This window comes from Babylonia areolata, chromosome 1 (genome assembly GCF_041734735.1).
Source record: "Babylonia areolata isolate BAREFJ2019XMU chromosome 1, ASM4173473v1, whole genome shotgun sequence".
Lineage (NCBI taxonomy): Eukaryota > Metazoa > Mollusca > Gastropoda > Neogastropoda > Buccinidae > Babylonia > Babylonia areolata.
In genome coordinates this window covers 77,306,675-77,329,293 of record NC_134876.1, presented here as the reverse complement: position 1 = coordinate 77,329,293, position 22,619 = coordinate 77,306,675, and the positions used below count along the sequence as shown (strand labels likewise).

The 22,619-nt window shown below is 38.0% G+C and overlaps 1 protein-coding gene across 3 annotated transcripts in view; it reads right to left on the bottom strand.

The window, feature by feature from the left end:
* Positions 1-609: 609 nt before the first annotated feature.
* The window catches only part of LOC143287698 (prolyl 4-hydroxylase subunit alpha-1-like), a 35,236-nt gene continuing 13,226 nt past the window's right edge, over positions 610-22,619 (bottom strand). The window contains exons 4-13 of one of the 3 annotated variants that reach the window (XM_076595931.1): positions 20,261-20,421; positions 17,921-17,972; positions 15,321-15,499; positions 14,481-14,654; positions 12,837-12,907; positions 12,068-12,167; positions 11,679-11,732; positions 9,260-9,325; positions 7,261-7,329; positions 610-6,625 (exon numbers count right to left, since the gene is read on the bottom strand). In XM_076595931.1, the coding sequence (XP_076452046.1) occupies positions 6,458-6,625; positions 7,261-7,329; positions 9,260-9,325; positions 11,679-11,732; positions 12,068-12,167; positions 12,837-12,907; positions 14,481-14,654; positions 15,321-15,499; positions 17,921-17,972; positions 20,261-20,421 (1,094 nt within the window). In that variant the 3' untranslated portion in view covers positions 610-6,457. Of the gene's footprint in view, positions 6,626-7,260; positions 7,330-9,259; positions 9,326-9,974; positions 10,038-11,678; positions 11,733-12,067; positions 12,168-12,836; positions 12,908-14,480; positions 14,655-15,320; positions 15,500-17,920; positions 17,973-18,902; positions 19,076-20,260; positions 20,422-22,619 lie in introns of all 3 variants that reach the window. The other 2 variants (XM_076595923.1, XM_076595914.1) reach the window with 2 other exon arrangements.

Below are 22,619 nucleotides of genomic sequence, written 5' to 3'. Positions count from 1 at the left end.
AACTGATCAGTAACCGAAAACATTCCATTTACTATGTGTACTGCACTGGTAAATGATATCCATTTTTGTGACATTGTTTACCATGCGGCACAGTCTTTGCTTGTCTGCATGAAACTGACAATTCTGTTATTAAAAATACACCCACCTTGCTTCACTGCTTACACAGCATCAGAAACTGCAAAAACTGTAGTGTTTGTATCTCTTGGGCAAAGATGATGCTGGGATGTATCATGGCAACATTGTCAGCATCATCATTCATCATCAATAATTATAGAATGTCCCAGATTCTGAGGCCTTTCAAGCCGTGCTCTCATGGTGACCTCAGTTTAATTCCCACTCTGCTTTAATGCTTATGGCAAGTGCCTCCCAAGCAGATTCATGGTGGGGCTGTCATTGGAGGTGGTGAGGGATATCAACTCACTCTGGCTCTGTGACCGAGCAATTATTCTTGTCAGTAGATGGCTTAGAAGGTGGTGCCCTGCGAATTGAATCAGGACAGGCACTACTGAACACCATTAAACTAAGAAACCATAAGAGCATATGCATTGATGGCAATGTCATTAAAAAATAACAGACCCACACACATATACACATTCACACTCATCAAAATAATTTCTTGCATTTTATTCTCAATTTTCATCTAGTTTTGTCATAAAACAAAACCAGATCTCAAAGCCAATTATGCAGTAGATGGTGTAAATCTTTCAGCATGAGTTTGATTAAAAGAAAAAAAGTATCGGCTGTTTTTTGATCATTGAATAACTACAATACCATGCATTATAGGACAAATGTAGGTCAGGACAAACGAAAGGTTGCTGTAAAAATCAATATATTTTTAACTGTTTATTCTATGAGTATCAATACCACATTTACCATGTTAAAAACAACATTCTGTTCCTAAACTCATGAAACAGTCTACACAAGCACATCAGCAGAAATATCTTGAAAGAGGACAAAAAGAACAACACGCATTCAAAATAAAGTTCACAGGGATTACTGTACACAAATGGATTGTTCATGATTGACAATATCACTTTGACACAAACACATATAACAGAGAGTATATGGCAATTCAAAATGTAGAAAATGGTCAATTCTAACAAGTATGCATAGTAAAAGCACCATAACATTAGAAAAATTTAACTGAAACAGCAGTTCAGACAGCACCGAAAAACTCAAACCACAGAGTTTAAAAGCAGCCTTATTTTTCACGCACCTTTTTCTATGTGAAAGAGAAAACATGATATGCTCACTTGTCACTTAATGCATTTGTCACCAAAATCAACATTTCGGCCTCAGACCATGTTGCAATGAGTCATATCTGCCCCACATTTTAACAATCAATGGAATATGACCACCACCAATAATTTTTTTTTTATCCACTCTATTCACTTTGTTAATCTTCAAGCTGAGAAGTGCAAGCATATATCACAAATAAAAAAGGATTATTTGGCAAGTGTGAATTAACCCCTTGACTGCTGCTAATGAATATGCTCATCAATGAAGGGCTGTTACTTAACTGAGGTATGATTAGACTTACAGAGCAGGACGTAAGTCAACATCCTTTTATCAAGACTCCTTCCTCCTGGGACTGCATTACTTTTGTTTGGCAAAACCAATTACTTGCCCTTGAAAAGTACACAAAAAGTAGTAATTGCATTTCATACCACACTGATGTCATGTCACCTGTTTTCAGCCAAGGGGTTAAGGAGTTGTGGCAAGGTGATCCTTTAGACACATGTCCATGATCGTCTGGCAATCACATAATTATCTTTTTAAAACAAATGTGGAAAACCATTTATTTTTTTCCTTGCAGAAAAAGAAAAGGTCTTCTTCTTTGTTCGTGGGCAGCAACTCCCATGTTCACTCATATGTATGTAAGTGGGCTTTTATGTGTATGACCATTTTTACCCTGCCATGTAGGCAGCCATACTCCGTTTTTAGGGGTACAGAAAAGGTCAATACAGCCATAACTCAACACTAAAAAAAGAAAAAAAAAAAAGATCTATGAATATTTTCAAAAAAGTACAATCACCACAAACATTCAGTTTGTCTTTCTGTTTGTGCCATAGCTCTGAGTATTAACAGTACATGCGGTCAATAAAATGTCATAACAATGGATTTTCAGCATCATTAAATTGTTCATATGTAAATGAAAGGGAACTTACACAGCAGAAAAAATGGATATATTAAAAAACAAAAAAACAACAACAAACAAACAAAAGAAAAAACACACACATACACACAAAGGACAAACTCACAGAAATTTGATCTTGAAAGAAAGAACAAACAAACAATAACAAAAAACAACAATGCACACGCAAAAATAAAGAAATACAAACAGATATGCATGTGCACATACACAAAAAAGCAACAAGAAAGAAAACTAAAAAAAAAAAAAAAAAAAAAAAAAAAAAAAATCAATTCAATAAAAACAACACAAAAAGCAAACCAATCCAAGGAATTCAGACACATACACAAAACCTACTGCTGAATCTAACACTGACTGCTATGCACTGGGCTACAAACACATGCATCAAATCGTGTGAGTGGGAGGGAGAAGGAGGGGAAGATGGGAATAAATATAACACCAACAATGACTACACTATGTACAGTCTAACACCTATACCAGATTCAACTCTTATCTTTATACACATAAACACATGTCTACTGTTAAAAAGAAGCTAACAAAACTGTTCATTCCAACAAGAATCATGACAAATATCATGCAGATCATGAACACAAAAAAGGACATCTTATGGAAGTGGTGCTTTAATCAAACGAGACCATTCTTTCTTCAGCATCAGTTGGCAGTGCAGAGGCTGATGTGCAACTTTCCAAGCAACATGTATTTCAACCACATTTAAATGTGTACACTGTATGACTGTGTGTTTGTATGTACGATTGTGGGCAAGGTGTTTGCATGTATATGTGTGTGTGTAGTATATGTGGGCCATGCTTATGTTGTATGAGATCTTTACAAGGACAAAAACAGGACAATTTTGTCATATAAACACAACCTGAATTCCTGTCATCCATCTTGAATTATAAATGGAGAACAGTTACCCATTAAGAACACAGCTTGGCTGACTACTTAATATTCCTTCTCTTTTGCTTCGTTCCTCAACTAGACAACTGAGGTTCATCTTGGTGAGATTTCTGTGCATGTGTTTATAATCCCACCACTGAGGTAGCAAAATCCTGTCTTCGGGGATGTACTTATATTCTGAATGTCAGAAGCAGGATGGAACATTCAGTGCCTTGATTCTTGTAAGGATCAGCTTTCAAATTTAGAAGGATATTTCATGGAGGTGCTGTTCTGCAGAAAAATGCTGGATTATTTTATCACTATAATAAGTTCTGTATCTGTCAATATTTTTGACTGATTTGAATCTCTCCACATTTTGTTCACAATTTAACAATAAAATCATTGTAAATCACAGTATGAACAGAAAAAAGAAACACCAAAAGAGGGCAAACCTGCAAAAGTACTCATGCAGAACAATGTTATGTATCAGCAACAAACACCAAAACCACTGCTGGCAATAACAGTGGCAATACTACATGAAAATATGAATGAACACATTGGTAAACAGTTATCATAATGATATAATGTGTATCTTAAGTTGGACAAATTATGGCAGGAATGTATATAAAAAATTCTACGGAACTGACAGGAAACTAAAGGCAGTGACACCACAGTGGTCTGACACTCCAAGACAATTCGAGAAGACTGTTATATCCTTTGAAGTCTCACTAGCCAGAAGTACAGGATTATACTTCATACCACTATCTTCAGGCCTTATTTGTATTTGTACACAAGCATAAACTGGAAACGTTTCACTGAAGCATAAAAAAAGAAAGAAAAAAGAATCCAAAGCAAAACATGCCCTTAATGGCAGAAACATTCACAGAAACATTTTCTTGTCACTGAACATGAAGTGAAACATATTGAACACAATCATATCCAATGTTCTACTAGAATTTAATTGCTTCTCCCTGTACTATCAATGCCTGCACCATGTATCAGAACATTCTGTTTACTGATGTTACCATGACTCTTTCGGGATGAGACAGCTAGAGGACAAGAAATTTTAATTTGACCACTTTAAGCAAGGGTCTGACTGTGTAATTGAAATGTGTACGTGAAATGAACAGGAATGAATACCTGCTAAATCCAAAATTAGTGTTGTTGAAATTCTGATCAAAGGAGATCCAGTTCCTATAACCAGCTGCATAGTTCAGACATCAAAGGCAACTGCCTTGTTATGATGGGAATCTGATGACTATTAACCCAATTACTTTTGCAGTTCACTGTTTTAATCGTGATCTTTACTCAGTGCTATGACCAGCCTGGTAAAGGCATCTGAGAGCATTTAAATGAGACTACTGACTACCAGTTATGTACTGGTGTGAGTTTAAGTGATGATCATGTCATGGGAAGAACTGTCCAGAAACACACGCTCACATACACACAAAAGCGTGAAGTATGTATCTGATTATCAATCTCCCAGACCAAACATAATAATTTGAACTCAACAAATTCTTGCAGAATAAAAGCTGCAGTGATAAAAATACAACTTAGGTTTCGTATCATATTTGTCCACATTTAACAAAGCAACTGACCTGGAGTACTCAAAAACAACATCTGCTCTTGTTACCATTTCACATAATTCTAACAGTGAATGATTCGTTTGATTCAGGTTAGCCCAAAATACTTTTGACAACAGTAATAACTAGTTCACGCAATAATAAGATGTTAAATGGGTTTCTTCCCCCCTCTTCTTTCTTTTAATTAATTTTTTTTTTTTTACAACAAATAATAACAATGACAGATTTGGCAACTTTGATTATCTATTCATGAAATTATAACAAAAATTTGATCAGGAGTATTAAAATAAATCTTTGGCTTACTACAGACACAGTATGACTGGTCCAATAAAATGGCTTTGGCTTCTGTTGTTATTTTCCACATGTAACACACACTGGGTTTTTCTAAAATGTGAGTCTATAACTGACTGGATCATGACAATCCAAATAAATGTAACTTTGGTTACTTTTTTTTTATCCATATAAAACAAACTACTGATCAAGACTAACCAAATAATTTGCTTCAAGTAAAGTTGCAATTTTCATATATCTTTGATATAAACATATAAGATTACAAAATTTAAGTTCACCCTGAACATGACAGAAATTTGTTTTAAGCAATAATCACATTTTATGGGAAAATATACATCATTCAACCCTTTCAGCACTGCACAAGCTTGCCTGCCTGGGAGTTTTCAGCTCTACTGGAGTGATCTTCAGTTGATTAAAGCACCAAAAAAGACATTTCATGCAGATCACTGAGCTTTACATGTCAATGTTTTTCAGTGAATGTTCTAAATAGCACTGTCAGGGAAAAAAATCATATACTGTAAACCATCTTGTAAGCGTCCACCCCCTCTTTGCAGAAATTTCACCCTTACGTTTGTGATGGGCATTTACTGAGTATTCTAAACTTCACAGGAGCCCAATTCCTCATTTGGTTTCGCTGATTGTGCATCAACTCCATGCTAGAGAAATCTCATTAACTCATGATATCAGTAGGATGATCTAATGTCTACAGTTTGATCTAAAAATATGAACAATAGTGCCTAAGCAGTGCTCCAGTGTAGGGCAGAGTGTGTTAAACACACATTGCAAGTTGCAACTGGAACACTGTTAACAAACCAGAAAATATCCAGACCTTGTTATCTTTTTTGGAAAGGTTTTCCATCCACACCCCCCCCCCCCTCCAATTACACAACACCTTTTTGATTGAATGAGGGTTGTGGGGAAAACAGCGCGAATAGAAAAAGGCATCACATATTAAAAACAAGCAACAATGGCAACAGGCTTTTTATCTGAGAGCATGGAATCGAGGGGAAGGTAGTGACTAGAAAAATTGTGTAAGGTAAAATAAATACAGTGAATGGACAGATAAGCAGCAACCAGTAGTGCTACATTAGTATGGCATATAATTTCAAGATATTCAATATACTAGTAATTCAAGATGTATAATCACATGAAAAATAAATTTTTGTCTGGTTCTTTCCTCTTATCTCCTCCAACCTTCTTCGTTCATTAACTGAACTGATTTGCTTAATCCCATCTTAAAAGAACAAAGCAAACAAACAAAAAACTTCATAATATTGAGATTTCCTGAAACACTTCTCTCTCCTCCAAAAGTCACAAGATTAGCTTAATTCCCATCTTCCACAAAAAAAAAAAACCATCTCAGGATGTTGAGACTTCATAAACACTCCTGTCTCCCCCCAAAACAAACAAACAAAAAAGCCCCACCTCACAATGCTGAGATTTCCAAAAACACTCCCCTTTCCACCCAAAAAGCTCATGAGATTTTGATGATTGCAATATTTCACTGGAAGCATGGGCGGGGACAGGGGGCAAGGTGCAAGAGGGGTTGTGTCAGTTACTCGTCAGGACTGAGGGAGCAGGGACGACGGAACTCTTGGCCTCGCTCGTGGATCCACTTGTTGGACACCCATTTGGTCCCTACCAGAACAGGGCAGGCGGCATGCCTCGTGTTGTAAATGCCGTCCCCATTTTTGTAGAGGTTGTACCAAAAGGCAGCAGCGCCCTGTCGGAATGCACATGTGCACAAACACACAAACACTTGTATGAAACATCTGACAAGTCACCAACAAGCACAGGAAAAGGTTTAACTTTTAACAAGTAAGAATGAAAAGCTTTGCACATTGAGCTCTACAGATTTAAAAAAAAAAAAAAAAAAAAAAAAAGAATTTTCGCAACAAATTTTCTTCCAAGAATATCAAAACCTGCACACATTCACAAAACAATTAGGAGTGTCAGGAACTGTAAGTGTCTGAACTGCAAGACTGGCAGCAGAAATTGGAACAGGGGCAGGAAGCACAAAAACTTCTGATTTGATATAAGTCTACACTGACCATCTTCTCAAACAATTTAATTCTGCAATGTAGAGCTTTTTTTTCAATCAACATGTTTCTTACAGATGTCTCATTAAAAAAAAAAAAAAGAAAAAAAAAAGAGTTAACAGAAGGGTATGAGGCTTAGTGTTTATTGCTAACAGTTTGGTTTATCAATCCAAAAGTTCTTATTTGTGAACGTTCTTTTCTTCCCTTTTTTGTTGTTGCCAGTTCTCAAAATTAAAAAAAAAAGTTCACATTGTTGTTGTCTAGTCTAGTCTAGTCTCTACCATTTAAATACAAAAACTGCAGTCTGAAATCAGCTCACCTTCTTTGGATACAACTTGAGGCCCAAGTATGGGAAGACTGTTGCCCCACCAGCTTCAACATCTGTCATCTAAAAAAAAACAAAAAAAAAAACGACCCAAGATAAAAAATCAAACAAATATAAACAACGGTTTAGAACAACATACACCTTGGTGTATACCAACATGACAGGCCACTTGTGAGTAACATTGAACTTATCATGACTTCTGCATGGAAATAACCTAGTGACTAAAATTGCTGCACTAACATTTGAGGCATTCATAAACTTTTAAAATCAAAACTTTATCTTTGTGCTCCTGGTTCATCACCTTATTACTATAAAAACTTTTCTCCCAAAGCCTTTAAACAAGCCACTATTGATCTGATACAGAAAAAAAGAGGGAAAACCCACAAAAAAAACACAAAAAAACTGCTAACTTTCATTAACCATACTATTAAGGCATTTAATGATAAAGAACACAATTTACCAATTTACAAAATTAAACAAAGGGCAATATCTATGAGAAATTTCAGTCTTTGACAGATGAAGTAGCTCTTGTAAAATAAAAACAAGTTCCTATATATCAATCATAAAACAAATTAACATCTCAACTGCTGTATTCTGAAGGACAAAAAAAGGTCCACCTTATGCCTATGAAATCTACTAAACAAGATATTTAAAAAAAACTATTCCAAAACACATCCAGATAAAAACTTTCCACTTTATGCCTATGAAATCTACTAACCAAGATATTAAAAAAAAACCATTCCAAAACACATCCAGATAAAAACTTACACATCTACTGAAAAAAAAACACAAAACCCCCCCCACAAAAAACAAACAAACAAACAAAACAAAACAAAAAACAGAACAAAGAAGAAAAAAGAACACCCTTAGCTGGATTATCAGTGTCTGAAGTGGTATATCAATCATGAAAACAAGATATGTGGATAAAGCTTTTGAGGATGCAGAGAGGAGAAAAACCATAGATAATGTAATATTGGTGCCTGGCACTGTAATGTAAACACCATGGCTGGGTTGCAGGAGCAATCTTAGCAGTCATGTTAGTATTCATGCATAATGCCAATATGTTAGGTAATGCACAATGTACTTGCACCATGCATATAACACATGTAAAAACTTTCACATTTAACATCTACATATTAAGAATATACATGTTCTTTTCAGCTAATCAAACTTTTTTTGCTTGGGTGAATTGTATTACTAAAAACATTCAAAACTTTGGATTATGTTTTTATTTTCTCATCAAATAAGTTGGTATTTTAGTTGTTTAACAAGCTCAACAGCTGAGAGGCTAGAATTTTGTACTTTCAATCCGAGGGATCAATCCCAAAATCAGAACCCAGTTAATCAATAATGGGTGGAAATTTCTCCAATCTTGCTGGGAAATGTATGTGCAGACCTGCTGGTGCCTTAATTAATCCCTGTTGTATGCACACATGTAGAAGACCAAATATGCATGTTCAAGATCGTGATGAACTGATCTTCTGCTTGCGTGTATACACACAATGGGGATTTAGGCATTAGTGGGTCTGGATGTTTGTTGACCTGGGACATCAGAAGGAAACAACTTCAGGGGTGGAAGTTCTTTGATTAACTTGTCGTCCTCGTGTCATGCACATGATTTGTCCCCCAAGCACACAACAGCGCACACATCAGGGAAGACTTGTCTCCTGGTAGACAGCCACCAAACTAAATGCAGGTTTATTCCACATGAACTTGTCTATCTGTTGTGGTATGGCATATCTATTACATTAATTCATTTACTTAATTTTTTGTTGTTGCTGATAATAAAAAAAATGGTTTTTTAAAAAATGAAAAGAGAAAGAAAATAGTGATCAAACATTCAGAATTCTTTTGACAGTAATAAACATCATTCTTGGAAAAAAAAAGTATTTCTCATGCCACAACCAAATTTCTCATCACCAATAAGCAAAAGTGTAAAGAATGGAATAAACATGCATTCGGTGCTGTCTGTTGGACAAGAGTACACACTTACATAGGCCAAAAAGGTAGCTATCCTGTTGCCTGTTCCAAGCGACTTGAAGGCTTCTGTTTCTTCTTTCTATTGATAGGCAAAGAGACAAGAGTCAACACAAACAGAGAAATACACAGGCTGGGTAGTGATACTGAGCAGATACTACAGATAATCTGACCAACAGAACAAAATGCATGAACAAAACTTCTTTTCTCCATTTTCCTAGGAGAAAAAATCCAAGAAACACCGGGTAGACGTTTAAAGTAAAGCAAGGAATCAATTGCTTCATGAACAACGTTAAGGGCCAGAGGGGAAGAGAGAGACAAAAATAAAAAAAATCAAATGGCAAGGGGGTTCATTCATCTGTTTCTGGTTTGATCAATGCCACATTTCATCCGGTAACAGAAACTGTTTCTGGAGTGAATGAATGCTGGTCTTGTCCTGTCTTCATTCTTGTATTCATTTTCATTATTTTTCCCAACCAGGTATCTCATCACCAGGATACTTTCACATCAGCTTTATGCATCAGTGTGTGGGTGTGCATGTCCTGTTTCATCAAAGGGGGAAGCCTTTGTAAAATGTCATCTCCAGTGAGGACTTGCAATTTTCCACTGCTGCTACATTCACCTGAAGTTGTTCATGCATTTTTCTTTTGGCCAAGCAGCATGCCCAAAGTACTTCTCTGGAATAGCAATGACTTGGTCAAGATCCAAACCATGTTAGAGAAGTAACTTACATAAATCAGAAATGTGGCAATGCGGTTTCCCATTTGCATTTCAAACAATGTACTTTTCCTATCCTGAAAGAAAAAATTGATGGGAAATTTCTTTAATTTCCTAACTCTCATTGTAAAACACAACATAACTTTCACTGTAACACATACACATATCACACACTTATGTGTGGTTACCAATTTGCATTTCAAACAATTTACATTTCCTATTCTGAGAGAAAAAATGATGGGAAATTTCTTGTTACTTTCAATGTAACACACACCCACCCACATTTATTACACACTTATGCAAATGACGTGTATGCAAACACATACTATACACTCTTTTAGAAGGAAAATTATAAAGATATTCAATAAAGTATACACATGATAGCAGAAGTGACAGATAAACAAGTACAGCAACTTTCTCTGCTAAAAGGGTGCACAACTCCATACCAGTTTCAGGCATCACTGCATTCAGATAAATCCATATATACTCTACACCACAACTGCTAAGCAGATGCCTGACCATCAGCATAACCCAATGCAATTAGTCAGGCCTTGAGTGGATTTCTTTTTTCGTATTTTGCCAGAGGACAACACTTATGCTGCCTTGGGTTCTTTTTCAGTGTGCCATGTGTGTGCTGCATAGAGGACTTCAATTTATCATCTCATCCGAATGACCAGATGCTCAGTTTGATTTTCCAGTCAAACAAGGGAGAATAGGTGACAGCAGGATTTAAACCCAGACTCTAATGGACACTGTATTGGCAAATATGTGTCTTAACCATTCTGAAACATTCCTCCTTCCATGTTCCTCCACAACTGTGATATTCTCTTCTGTTATTCACTTCTTCTGACCAGCTTCCACACAGGTAAAGAAAAAAAAATAAAGAAAAAAAGATAGGAACAAATCCAGACTCACATTTTCCACAATCATTATTAAAAATCCACCACTCCTACACCCTTTTTGATTTCATTAAATACAATAAGTAGACAACAGTATCTTAACTGTCATCATCTTCACTGCAAAACGAAAGACAAAACACAGAGATATGAAAGAGCAGATGATGAATTTCTGGTGACAAGAAATGAGAAAAAGTTTTATTTTTCAGATGTGCCTTTGGAAACTCAATACCAAAATCCAGCCAATACTATATTCCCACCTGAAGCTAGCCAGTGAAATGAAGAAAGTATTGAAATGTATTTCATTGTACTGTATTGTATTGTTTAAATCTTCTATCACAACCAATATCTATGATTGAAATTTGGACTGCTCTCTCTAGTGCAGCGCCACCCGTTTTTTTTTTTCTTTTTTTTTCTTTTTTTCTGCCTGCAAGTGTATTTGTTTTCCTACTTAAGTGAATTTTTGAAATTTAATTAATCTTCTTGTTTTTTATTATTGTTTTTTTTATACTGAATTTCACCAGGGACAACCTTTCTGTTGCCCAGGGCTCTTTTAGGTGCGCTAAGTGCATGCTAAAACACAGGGTCTCAGTTTATCGTCTCATCCAAAAGACTGACATCCAAACCACACAAGGTCTAGTACATGAGGAGAAAATACTGGTAACAGTAGGATTCGACCCTGTGTGCTCTGATACTCTCACTTTCTAGGCACCTCACCATGTGTTGTCAGATGCCTGAATTCTTGAATACTTTCACCACTTCCGTGACTGACAACTACCATGGTGTAATTACCCCATTATATGATCACATTCAATGTCTTACCCTGGCAAAGTCGAAGTGAGGCTCATACTGACCACCAAGTCCATAATTTGCAATCTGCACACACCAAGAACAATATTCAGAACAGTATACAAAATATAATTTTGTGGTCTGTAAATAACATCTTTATCTTATGCATTGATGGCACACTTTTTAATTTCTTTATGAGCATTAATGCACATCATGAATGCATTAATGTGTGTGTGTATGTGTGTTAAAGTGGGTGATATGTGTGTGTATATATCTATATCTATATATATATATCTGTAGAGAGAGAGAGGGAGAGAGAGAGAGAGATGGGGCAGAGAGAGGGAGAGACAGACAGACAGAGAGAAAGAGAGAGGCAGCAAGCAAATCAATTTTTCCCTCTGCAGACACAGAAAAGCACCCACCTGTAATTCCTCGGCTGTTTCCAATTCTAAACCAGTGATGGCCTGAATTTTCTGGTTGACCTTGGCAATGGTGGGATGGTCACTGCCCTTCAGCCAAGCACTGAAAAAAAAAATCCTCGGTCTCTTTCTTCTCTCCCTCCCAAAGTCAGTTTGCTTTATTTCTGAATATTCAAGTTTTGTTTTTTGAAAAAGTGTCACTACATTCCCTACTAAAACAAGGGAAAGTACTTCCTGATCCCCATCCATCCCCCACGCCTGTCCCACCCCTCCATTGACATTGGAGGAAAAAACAGACAGGAGTCACTGTCTCACATACAGCACTCTTGTTTTCAATTTTTTCTTTGTCAAAACTTCCATTTCACTTTCTGCATGGCTGACTCTAATCAAAGTTTGACGTTGCTGCAATTATGTAAGTTCTCTTTTTTTTGGGGGGGGGTGGGGGGTGGGGGTGGGGTTGGAGGGGGTGTCAAGAGTGGGGATGGAGGTCCTTTGATTCAAGATCAAGCAAGACATCTTTACAGTTAAGACAGTCAATCTTCTTCAACATCACTGTTCCCATAAATAAATGCTGACAGATGTCCACACTTCCATCCACTTTCTTGCGTACATACACACTCACTTGGACACACAGTTTCATACACACCCAAACATACACACTCACTCACTCACTCACTGTCATACACACACTCACTCATATTCAGACACACACAGACACCCCTCCCCCATCCCCTGCCTCACCACACACACACAGATATAAATAGCTACTGACCTTTTGCTGATCCTGTAGCTTGCTGTTTCAAGTTGTCCAGTAACTGAATTTTGAACAGTGGCCCGATTCAGCTGACCAAAAAAAAAGAAAAAAAAGAAAGTGTACCACTCATAAAACTGTGCACATGGAATCCAGCGCGCGCGTGCGTGTGTGTGTGTGTGTCAGTGTGTGTGGGGGGGATTGCCTGTGTGCATCTGTGTGACTGTATGTGTTGAGCTGAAGATTTTCTTTCTTCCAAATAGATCTATTCACGTTGACACAATTACAGATTCATTTTTAAACGTAACAGAAGCAATAAGCACCTGGACTGTCTATAATCAAATTACAAAACAGTTTTTTTCTGGGATATCAGTAGGCATCCTTCAGTCTCGGGAGACCAAAAAGTTGTGCTCTGGTTGATGTTTCAGGCACAGCGTCAGTCATGGCTTGACAAGCCTATTCAGGAATAGCAGTCCCACACTTGGTGCAGATGATATCTGATGCTGGTCTGTCTGGTTTTAGTCTGGAGAAACTGAAGAGCATTCCATCTGGCCTGGTGTGAAGGTAAATGCCCCCTCTGTGGAAGATCTGAAGGCAGGATTCATAAGGACTGGGAAGAAGATAGCGAACAGTATGTGAGTGAGGACAAAGCCCTTCGGACGTCAAAAGTGCCTGATGTTAAGCCATCAAAGACCAAAATGCCTTTCATGCAAAGATCTGATGATACTAAGGAGCTTGGTGGGCATCCAATCTTGGGGAGAATTCTGAAGAGGCCTCCCTGCTGATGAGGTCAAAGGTATTTGTGAGATCTATGAGGGCACTGTTCCCAGCATTTCTCCTGCAGTTGTCTGAAGAGGTCATGTTGCCATGGAATCTGGTCTGTAATTCTGGACAAACTCTCTCCGCAAGAACTTGGAGCCTCTTCAGTGCGACTCAAGTGAAGAGCTTCCTGACTGTCCTGAGGGGGGTAAATCACTAAATGCCAAGATAGTTGTTGCAATTCCTCCTGTCGCCTTTGTTTTTTTGTGTAAGGTGATGATGTTGGCATCTCTCATGTCTTGTGGCACTTCACCTTCTCTCCAACAGAGGCATAAGACATCATACAACTCACTCAGTGAGTTCTTCAAGGGTGGGTTCTCTGTTGAGTTCATCTAACACAGGTAGGCACTACATGGTGTACAGGGCGTCTTCAGAATTCATGTTTTCTCAAGCGTAAAACATAGTGCTGTGCCCTATCCTGGATTACATTGCTTGTGGTAGACTTCAGAGGGCCAGTCTTCTTCTGTATGAGACCCAGTGCCTGCTTAATTCCAACATAATCTTCTTGATGGAATCAGGGATATTACTCTACTGCATGTCCTTGTTTTTGAAAATTGTGAAATACTCTCAATTATGCCCCCCCCCCCCCCCCCCCCCTTTACAAAAAAAAAAAAAGAATCTTAAGGATGGGTGGATAAAATAACACAGTAAACAAGCTAAATTGCTGATAACTAACCTGTGCCAGTTGGATGATGTTTTAAATGGACAGCTAAATGGGTTACAACTTGGACGAACGCTACTTCTGACTCTAATGTAAAACCAGACAAACGAAAAAAAAAAAAAAAAAGAAAAAAAAAGAAAAGAAAAGAAAAACCCAATGAGAACAGAAAAAAAATGCGATATTACCCTGGGTGTGGCCAGCATTTTGATGTCTGCCATTTCTTTCTCACTGAGAACATCGTGGTAGACAACAATCCAGGGGTCAAGGTGCATCTCCTCCTCTTTCAGTGGCTGGATCATCAGCAAAGGATCATTGTTGGAAACATACTGACACCTCAGCTTGTGCTCATCCTTGATTTTCTGCACACAAAAACTAATCTTACAGTTTCATTATATTTCTCAAGTCCCTACAAAAATAATTTTAAACTCTTTATCTATTTATTCTTTTTGTTTGTTTGTTTGTTTTTATAAATCCTCACAAATGAATAAAATTATTGTTAAAAATATTATTGTCTTACCTTGTTTCGTGTCTCTGAGAGGGTGTGTATGTGGACAAGTGCAATACTGAATTTCTAGAATCTGCTCCTCATCCTAATTTTATTTCCAAATATTCATTATTCTAAAAATCTGTTGGTCACAATATTCATAAACATGGCACTTAAAAAAGAAAAGTATGCATACCTAGCTACATGCTGTGGAAAAGTTCCATTTGGGTTTCATTATGCCAAACATGCATGCCGCATCTGTACCTCTGAGAACCACAGATATAATAGGTATAAAATATAATAGATTAAACCCTCATCCTAATTTTGCTACTGCATGTAAAGAAACAAGCCACACACACACACACAGAAACGCGAACAGGTGTAGGAGTGGGAACAGAGCCAAGAATCAGAAGCTGTAAAAGAAAAAAAAACTCTGAGTAAGCGGTGTGGGACTATGTGCCACTGCAGATGATGGGGCAGCAGCAACAACAACTACAAAAAACAACACAAGGCCCAACTGCTGACATCGCAGCCCACCTACCTGGGTATTTTCCCCCCTGCACAACGCCTCATATGTCTGGAATTCTGAGGACTGGCGATAGCTGTCCACACTGCGCTTCACTGCGGGCCGCTCCGATGAACCTGAGGGACTCTCGCCTTGCCGGGTAAGCATGTCCTCAAAGTAGCGCTTGTTATTAAAGGCACGCTGATGGCCAGGGTCTGTAGGGGGGAAACAATGAGAGAGAGAAAAAAAAATGAATATGAATATTTCAGGTTCAATACATTGTTATCAACTGTTGACAGGTGCAACAGCTGAGTGGTTAAAGCATTGGACTTTCAATCTGAGGGTCTCGAGTCTGAATCTTGGTAATGGCGCCTGGTGGATAAAGGCTGGAGATTTTTCTGATCTCCCAGGTCAACATATGTGCAGACCTGCTTGTGCCCTCTTTGTGTGTAAACACAAGCAGAAGATCAAATATGCACATTAAAAATCCTGTAATCCATGTCAGTGTTCTGTGGGTTATGGAAACAAGAACCTACCCAGTATGCATACTCCCAAAAACGGAGTATGGTTGCCTACATGGTGGGGTAAAAAACGGTCCTACACATAAAAGCCCATTCGTGTACATACAAGTGAACGCAGGAGTCGCAGCCCACTGATGAAGAAGAAGAATCAGCTGTTAATAGATGCCCGAAAAGGTGTTTACTAAGACAACAACAAAGCTGACGGCATTTCAAGGAAAAGTACTACTCAGAATATTTTTCAAAAGACAGAAATCACATTAAAGAAAAAGAAAAAAAATCTGAATTTCAAAGCTGAATCTTGATCTCAACACTTCATGAGAACATTATAGAATGATACCAAAATTTCATATAGATGGGTGTGGTGGCCAAATGGTTGGAGTGGTGGATTCTGATCCAAATTTCCCGATTTCGATCCCTGGTTTTGGTGCACCTGGTGCTAAAGGGTAGAGATTTTTCCAATGTCACAGGTTAACATGTGTGCAGGCATGCTTGTGCCTGAACTTCCATCGCGCGTATATGCAGGCAGAAGATCGGAAACACATGTTAAAGATCCTGTAATCCATGTCAGTGATTGGTGGGTTATGCAAAAATGAACCTACCCAACATGCACACCCCTGAAAACAGAGTATGGCTGCCTACATTGTGGGTTAAAAACAGTCATCCACATAAACGCCCACTTGTCTATACGAGTGAAAATGGGAGATGCTGCCCACAAATGCAGAAGAAGAAGCAACAGCAGAAGAGGAAAATATTCATATTATATCATTTACTCTGATCTCTGCATTTATTATGGTTGACATCATGGGGAAAAGTCACACACACATATGCTTTTGTCTCACTTAAAGTAACAGCACTTCTTTAATGTTTAATGTGTGGATCAAGAATATGTTCACCAAGCACAAGTATTATGATAAGCTGAGTGGTCTTACCTCCTCTCAACATCTGGTTCATACATGAATGCACTCACCATGAAAGAGTGTTCAGAATCAACTGGTGTTGCTTTTTTGTTGTTGTTGTTGTTGTTGGTTTATTTTAAATTATTTATTTATTGACTGATCTTTTTTTCATCTTCTTTTTTTTTCTTTTCTTTTCCTCTCTCAAGGCCTGACTAAGCGCGTTGGGTTACACTGCTATTCAGGCATCTGCTTAACAGATGTGGTGTATCGTATATGGTTTGTCCCAACGCAGTCACTGATACTGACACTTGAGCTACTGATATGGATACTGATTTGAAAAATGGCCACCACCGGCCTATCTCAATGCCTGGATCCTGGGCAAATAGATCTTTTTATTTTTGTGCCCCAGAATTCCAGTCGTTTTGTTATCTGTGTTTCATTGATTATAAATGATGATGGTGGTGATGGCGATACTGCTATGGGGGTCAATTTAGGTTTCTACTCTCTCCGCAAAGCTCTCACAATATATCTCAGCATCAACCAGGCTGAGAGATACAAATACCTGCAGTGCTGGTAAGAAAATTCAACTAACACTCCCAAAGACACATCAGTGAAGTGGATGACACTTGACTGTGGTCCCAGTCTTCCCATCTGAGCCCAAAGGACGCTAAACATTGGGTAGGAACTGGTCATGGGCCCAATAAACCCACCTCTAATGGGGCTTGAACCCATGTCATGCCAGCTGTCAGTCCGTGATAATAATAACCACTTTGCCTTGGCAGCTGGTCGGACTCTAGATCATAGACCTAACCAAAGTATCATATACTGTGTTATGTTGAACTGTGTGTCATTCAAGTGCAATGTGTTGAATTAAAACAAGTTGTTGCTTATTTTTCAAAAGCAGCTTATCTCTTATCAAAACAAATTTTGTTTTTGTTCAGCTTATTTCTTCTTGTAGTGTTGTTGCTTTTTATAGCACCTTATCTCTTGAACAGCGTTGCATTCCAGTGCATTGTGCTATATCAAAACAAGTCTTTTATTTCAATAGCAACTTATTCCAGGTGGCCAGATCTCACGCAGGCAGAACACCTGAACAAGCTCAACTACAGTGCTAGACATCATTTTACTGCCCAGTCAGGCACTGTGTCATGCATGATGCATGCTGGTGTGCTTAGGAAAAGTTGCTGTACATGCATGATCACAAAAAATGCCCACTTACCCAGCTCCAGAAGCTCATTTGTCAGTGTCAGGGCATGCTTCACATGGCCTTGCTGGAAAACACCAACACACACTGCAGTCAAAGCATTCGTAACATTTTACAGGATAAGAGATGGTACAGGGCATTAGGAAGAGATGGCAGAGAAAAACACAGAGATAGAGAGAGCAGAGAAGCAAAGAATGACAGAGTGAGAGAGGGACAACAAATGTGATGATGATACATACACTTATATAGAGCCTATCCTCGATCAGATACCAAACTGTTAATGTTTTATGAATACATTTGAATGACAGGTTGAACAAAGTCTGTTTTAATGTCAGGCTGGGAAGAGAGAGAGAGAGACAGAGAGAATGAAAAACAGAAAGAAAATGAAGAAACAAAGGAAAGAAAGACAGAAAGGAACGAAAAGATAGGACAAAAAAGATAAAATTCCAATTCTGAAGACATCTGATTCATATAATCAATTGTGTTCATACTAAGAGAGATAAAGATAATATTCAAATCAAAACAAAAGAAAATCAAACTGAGAAAGTTATAGAAATACTGAAGGAATTCACCAGCTGCCTCAATTTCATGTCCATTCCAGCAGCTGATGACATTATCAGAATACCTTCATATTTACAATAGAAGTTGCAATGTAGCATCCACCATGAACAAAGCTGCTAAAACTCATATTTCTTTCATACTCAGGAACAGTTTGCATGTTCACATGCTTCCTTTTTCAGTTCAGGTGAAATGTAAAAATATGTCAACAGTCCGACCAATACTGTTATGTAGAAAATAGAAGAACTTTGGAATTCATGTTCACTGGAACACGCTTCTGCAAAAAGTAAAAAGGGGGGCTGAAGGTGTGGGGGGAGTCAGCTTCAAACATGTGATGCAAGTGTGGAGTCTTTCCTAGTCATTCCCCCATCCTCTCCCTCTCCAGTCCCTCTTTTGGGGAGGGAAGGCAACAAAGCCAGCTTCAACTTTGGGAACTCACCATAGCCATAGCGTAAGAGAGGTAATCGAGCACTTCACTCCTGTCTACTGTGCGATTCTCAGGAGTGGAATAGGTCTCCTTGTCAATGTCCAGAGCCTCTTGCATCCACAAGATGGTGTGGTAGTGATCCTTCTGGTTGTACGACAGCCGCCCCAACAGAAAGCACTCCGCCGCTGTTTGGCATACACGGCACAGTCACAGTGTGAACGGGTCCGCGGCTTTCCTTTTTGCCTTGTCATGCAGGGAAACGTGTCATGCCACAGCCACATCCAAGGGAACAGCTCTTTGTAATATTCCTTTGGTCCTAGCATGTGACTGAAAGGCAACATGCTCCAGCAGTGTGTTCAGGGAAGGCTTGTGCTACGCAGGTGAAGAGGGTTCTAGTTTGTCATCATGCTTGCAGCACAGTGGTTATTTGTAATCATGCAGATCCAAGACACAGTTAAAGTAAGATGGGCAGTGTTCACATTCTTGGCTAGACGGAACATACAGATGAATGTACAGCTGTGATTTAAAACCAGCAGTCGGGTAAAAATGTTAGTCTCCGGAACAAGCGCACAGAAAGGAAGAGAGTAAAGCACAAATAGCAGTATGGGAGGGAGGTTAAAAAATGGGAGGTGGGAGATTAGGAATGGGTTAATAACATCTAGAACATAAAAATGAAAAAATGATTGTGCTATCTAATTTGAACAAATGACAAGAATCATGAAATGGCCCCCTTGTGAGTAGTTGAGCTACCAAAGTCCAAGCAACATGATTTGATTTGAGGTGAATGTGATTGTCTGTTGTGCCTCAAAATGGACAGAGCAAAGTTCCTGTATCAAAATTCAACTGTGAGAGTCAACTGAGAATGTTCAGCGTCGTCTGAATATTTCTTCCTCTCTCTCTAAGTCTCTTTCTTGTTTTTCATTCCTTCATCCAATTCACTCATGTTTAGAGGGGAAAAATTGTCTATTTTGCTTTTGCTTTTTACGCTTGCTTGCATCAGTGTTGTGTACATGCACAAAAACAAAGAAACAAAAACAAAAATATACTGTCTTACTGATCTGCATGACTTCTCTTTCTGAATTCTTTTTTACAGAAAATAATAAAGCATGTGGAAAGAGAGAAAGAGAGAGAGAGAGAGAGAGAGAGAGAGAGAGAGAGTCAAAGAAAGAAGAAAGCAAGTAAGATAACGAAAGAAGGATTGGAAAACAAGAAAGAAAAAAAGATGGAAGGAAAAAGAAAAAAAAAGAAAAAGAAAAAAAAAAAAGAAAGAAAGAAACCCCTTAGCAAAAACATATGAAAATTTTCAAATTGATGAACGAAGAATCCTGAACTCACTCAACAAAGCATTAACACCAAGCTGTAAACAATACCTGGTAGTAAGAAAACGCCAAATAGTCGAACAGCTCAATCCGCCTTTCAGTTGTGTTCTCGCTCGCTTCAAGCTGAGACCGGGCCTCCTCCATCCACAAAGTGGTGTGGTAGTAATCGTCTTCGTTATAGGTAAGTCTACCCAGCTCAAAGCACTCCTCCGCTGGTGAGGAAGCATTGTGAGGCATGCTGTTACTCACATCATGCACTGCAGGTTAGTTTGCGGGGATTGGATTACAGACATACTGGGTTCACCAAAAAAAAAAGAGTTACGGACCTCTTGGGGAACTTGCACAATTTTCTTCTCTTGGGGAGGGGGGGCGGTGGGGCGGGGGGTGGGGGGCGGGGTGGGGGTGGGGGGGTGGGGGGGGGGGGGTGATGTTGAAATGATGCTGCATTTTCGGCACATGTATGACACCAGTGTAATGAGCACCACTCAAAAGAGGTCATTTCTTGCAATTTTTTTCTTTTCTTTTCTTTTCTCTCTCTCTTTTTTTGCAGTGAAAGTTCACAGCTGTCATTACGATACAAGTCACCGAATAACTGCAAATTGGTTGGCTAAAACACTGATTTTTCAAACACAGCTTTCATGCTGTTCATGGTGAACGTGTGGCTGAAACAGCCGTTTGTGTATTCAATGAAAGATCAGTGGAAGACCATAACTTGAGCAGCTTTCATAATTTGAATCATCTCTTGATTCTTTTAACATTGTATGAACACACACCTGACATGGTCCGTACCTTTTTGTGAAGTCTGTATGTCATGTTCCATACACTAGTTGGTCAATATATATAAAGTAAAAATGCCTCAGGCTCAGCCATGAAACACGGAACACTGGAAGTATCTGCAAGTTTAGACTATAATTCAATATACTGTCTCTTTATCATTAAGCGCTGAATAATGACATACACATATGAATGTCAGTGGTATATAGTTTATTGGTGTATCTATATAATCTGAAATCTGGACATGGACACAGTTGTATTTTGTCAACTTATCAAAATCAGTTACAGTCGAATGTGTCAATACTAAATCCAATAAAAACTATATTAAAAAAAAATACTGATTGTACCCAAACTATTTTTCAGGTTCATATAAACCAAACACCTTCAGCAAATGAAATGTTTGGAGACCATCTCAAGACTCTTCTGTGTACCGACCTCAGAAGACAATGACAAATAAAGGGGAGGGGGGTTAATTTTCTGAAGTTAATGAGTTAATTTTTTATATGTATCACATAAAAAAGATAAAAACATATATATATAAAAAGAGGGGAGAGGTAGGTATCATTCACCTATCCAATATGAAGAATTCAAACGAATGTAATAAATCTAAGCAATGGTATTGATTTAAAACAACATCAAAATAGTTAGCCACAAGGTGTTAATCACAAGGAATTTGTTGAAGAAAAGCATGTTTCCATGAGCTGTTGTAAGCTTTATATTGGGAATTCCGCTATTTGTTGCATGCCAAAATTATGATAAAAATTATTCAAATCAGCAGCCAATAAATCGAAATAATCAACCATCAACCAACTAAAGCCAGTAAACCAACCAGCCCATTAAGAAGCAACACATTATACAATGTATACACGAACAAACACACATACATAAATTCAAACATCTTTATAATCATCTTTCATGATTAAAACATATGCTGTTAAGTACATGTGAATCAGTCTGACTGTTTAATCTATTATTCATTATGAATTAATAGCACTGTAGTGTATGTGTTTACAGTTGCAAGACAATAGTTAGGTAGGACCACTTAAATTTTGAAATTCAACATATCTAAAAACTAATTACACCATTGGAAAGAACATAAAAAACTAAGTTCACATGCAAATTTTCATTGCATTATACCCAGTAGTTTTTAAGAAAACGGCATCTAAAAATGTGCAAAAATGACGCGTTTTGACAGATTTAACAAATTGCTATTTTTAGACTGTCATAAAATTTTAAGATGAAGACTTACCACATTGTTCTTTGCTGTACTTGGTTCCACCAATACCTAGTTTATGCTGAATTTTTTCTGGCCTACTCAAGAACATGCTTAGAGAGAGACAGTGCCTTCAAAATAGCAAAATATTCAGTTTTGTCAAGTGTCGAATGGGCTGATTTCACAGTGATAACATGCTGACTTATAATGCTGATATCTCAGAAAGTTTTCAAGCTACAAAAACATTTCAGATATGTGCATGTTCAGAAAAGCATGTAGAATACAGTTTTTTGGAAGACTTTATGCTATCAGAAATGCAAATAACAATGAAAACAGTCACAAAGTATATGGTTTTTAGTAACAAATGAGCAAGTTTTTTACAATCATGATGATACTATGCTGTAAGATATCACCAGAGTAATT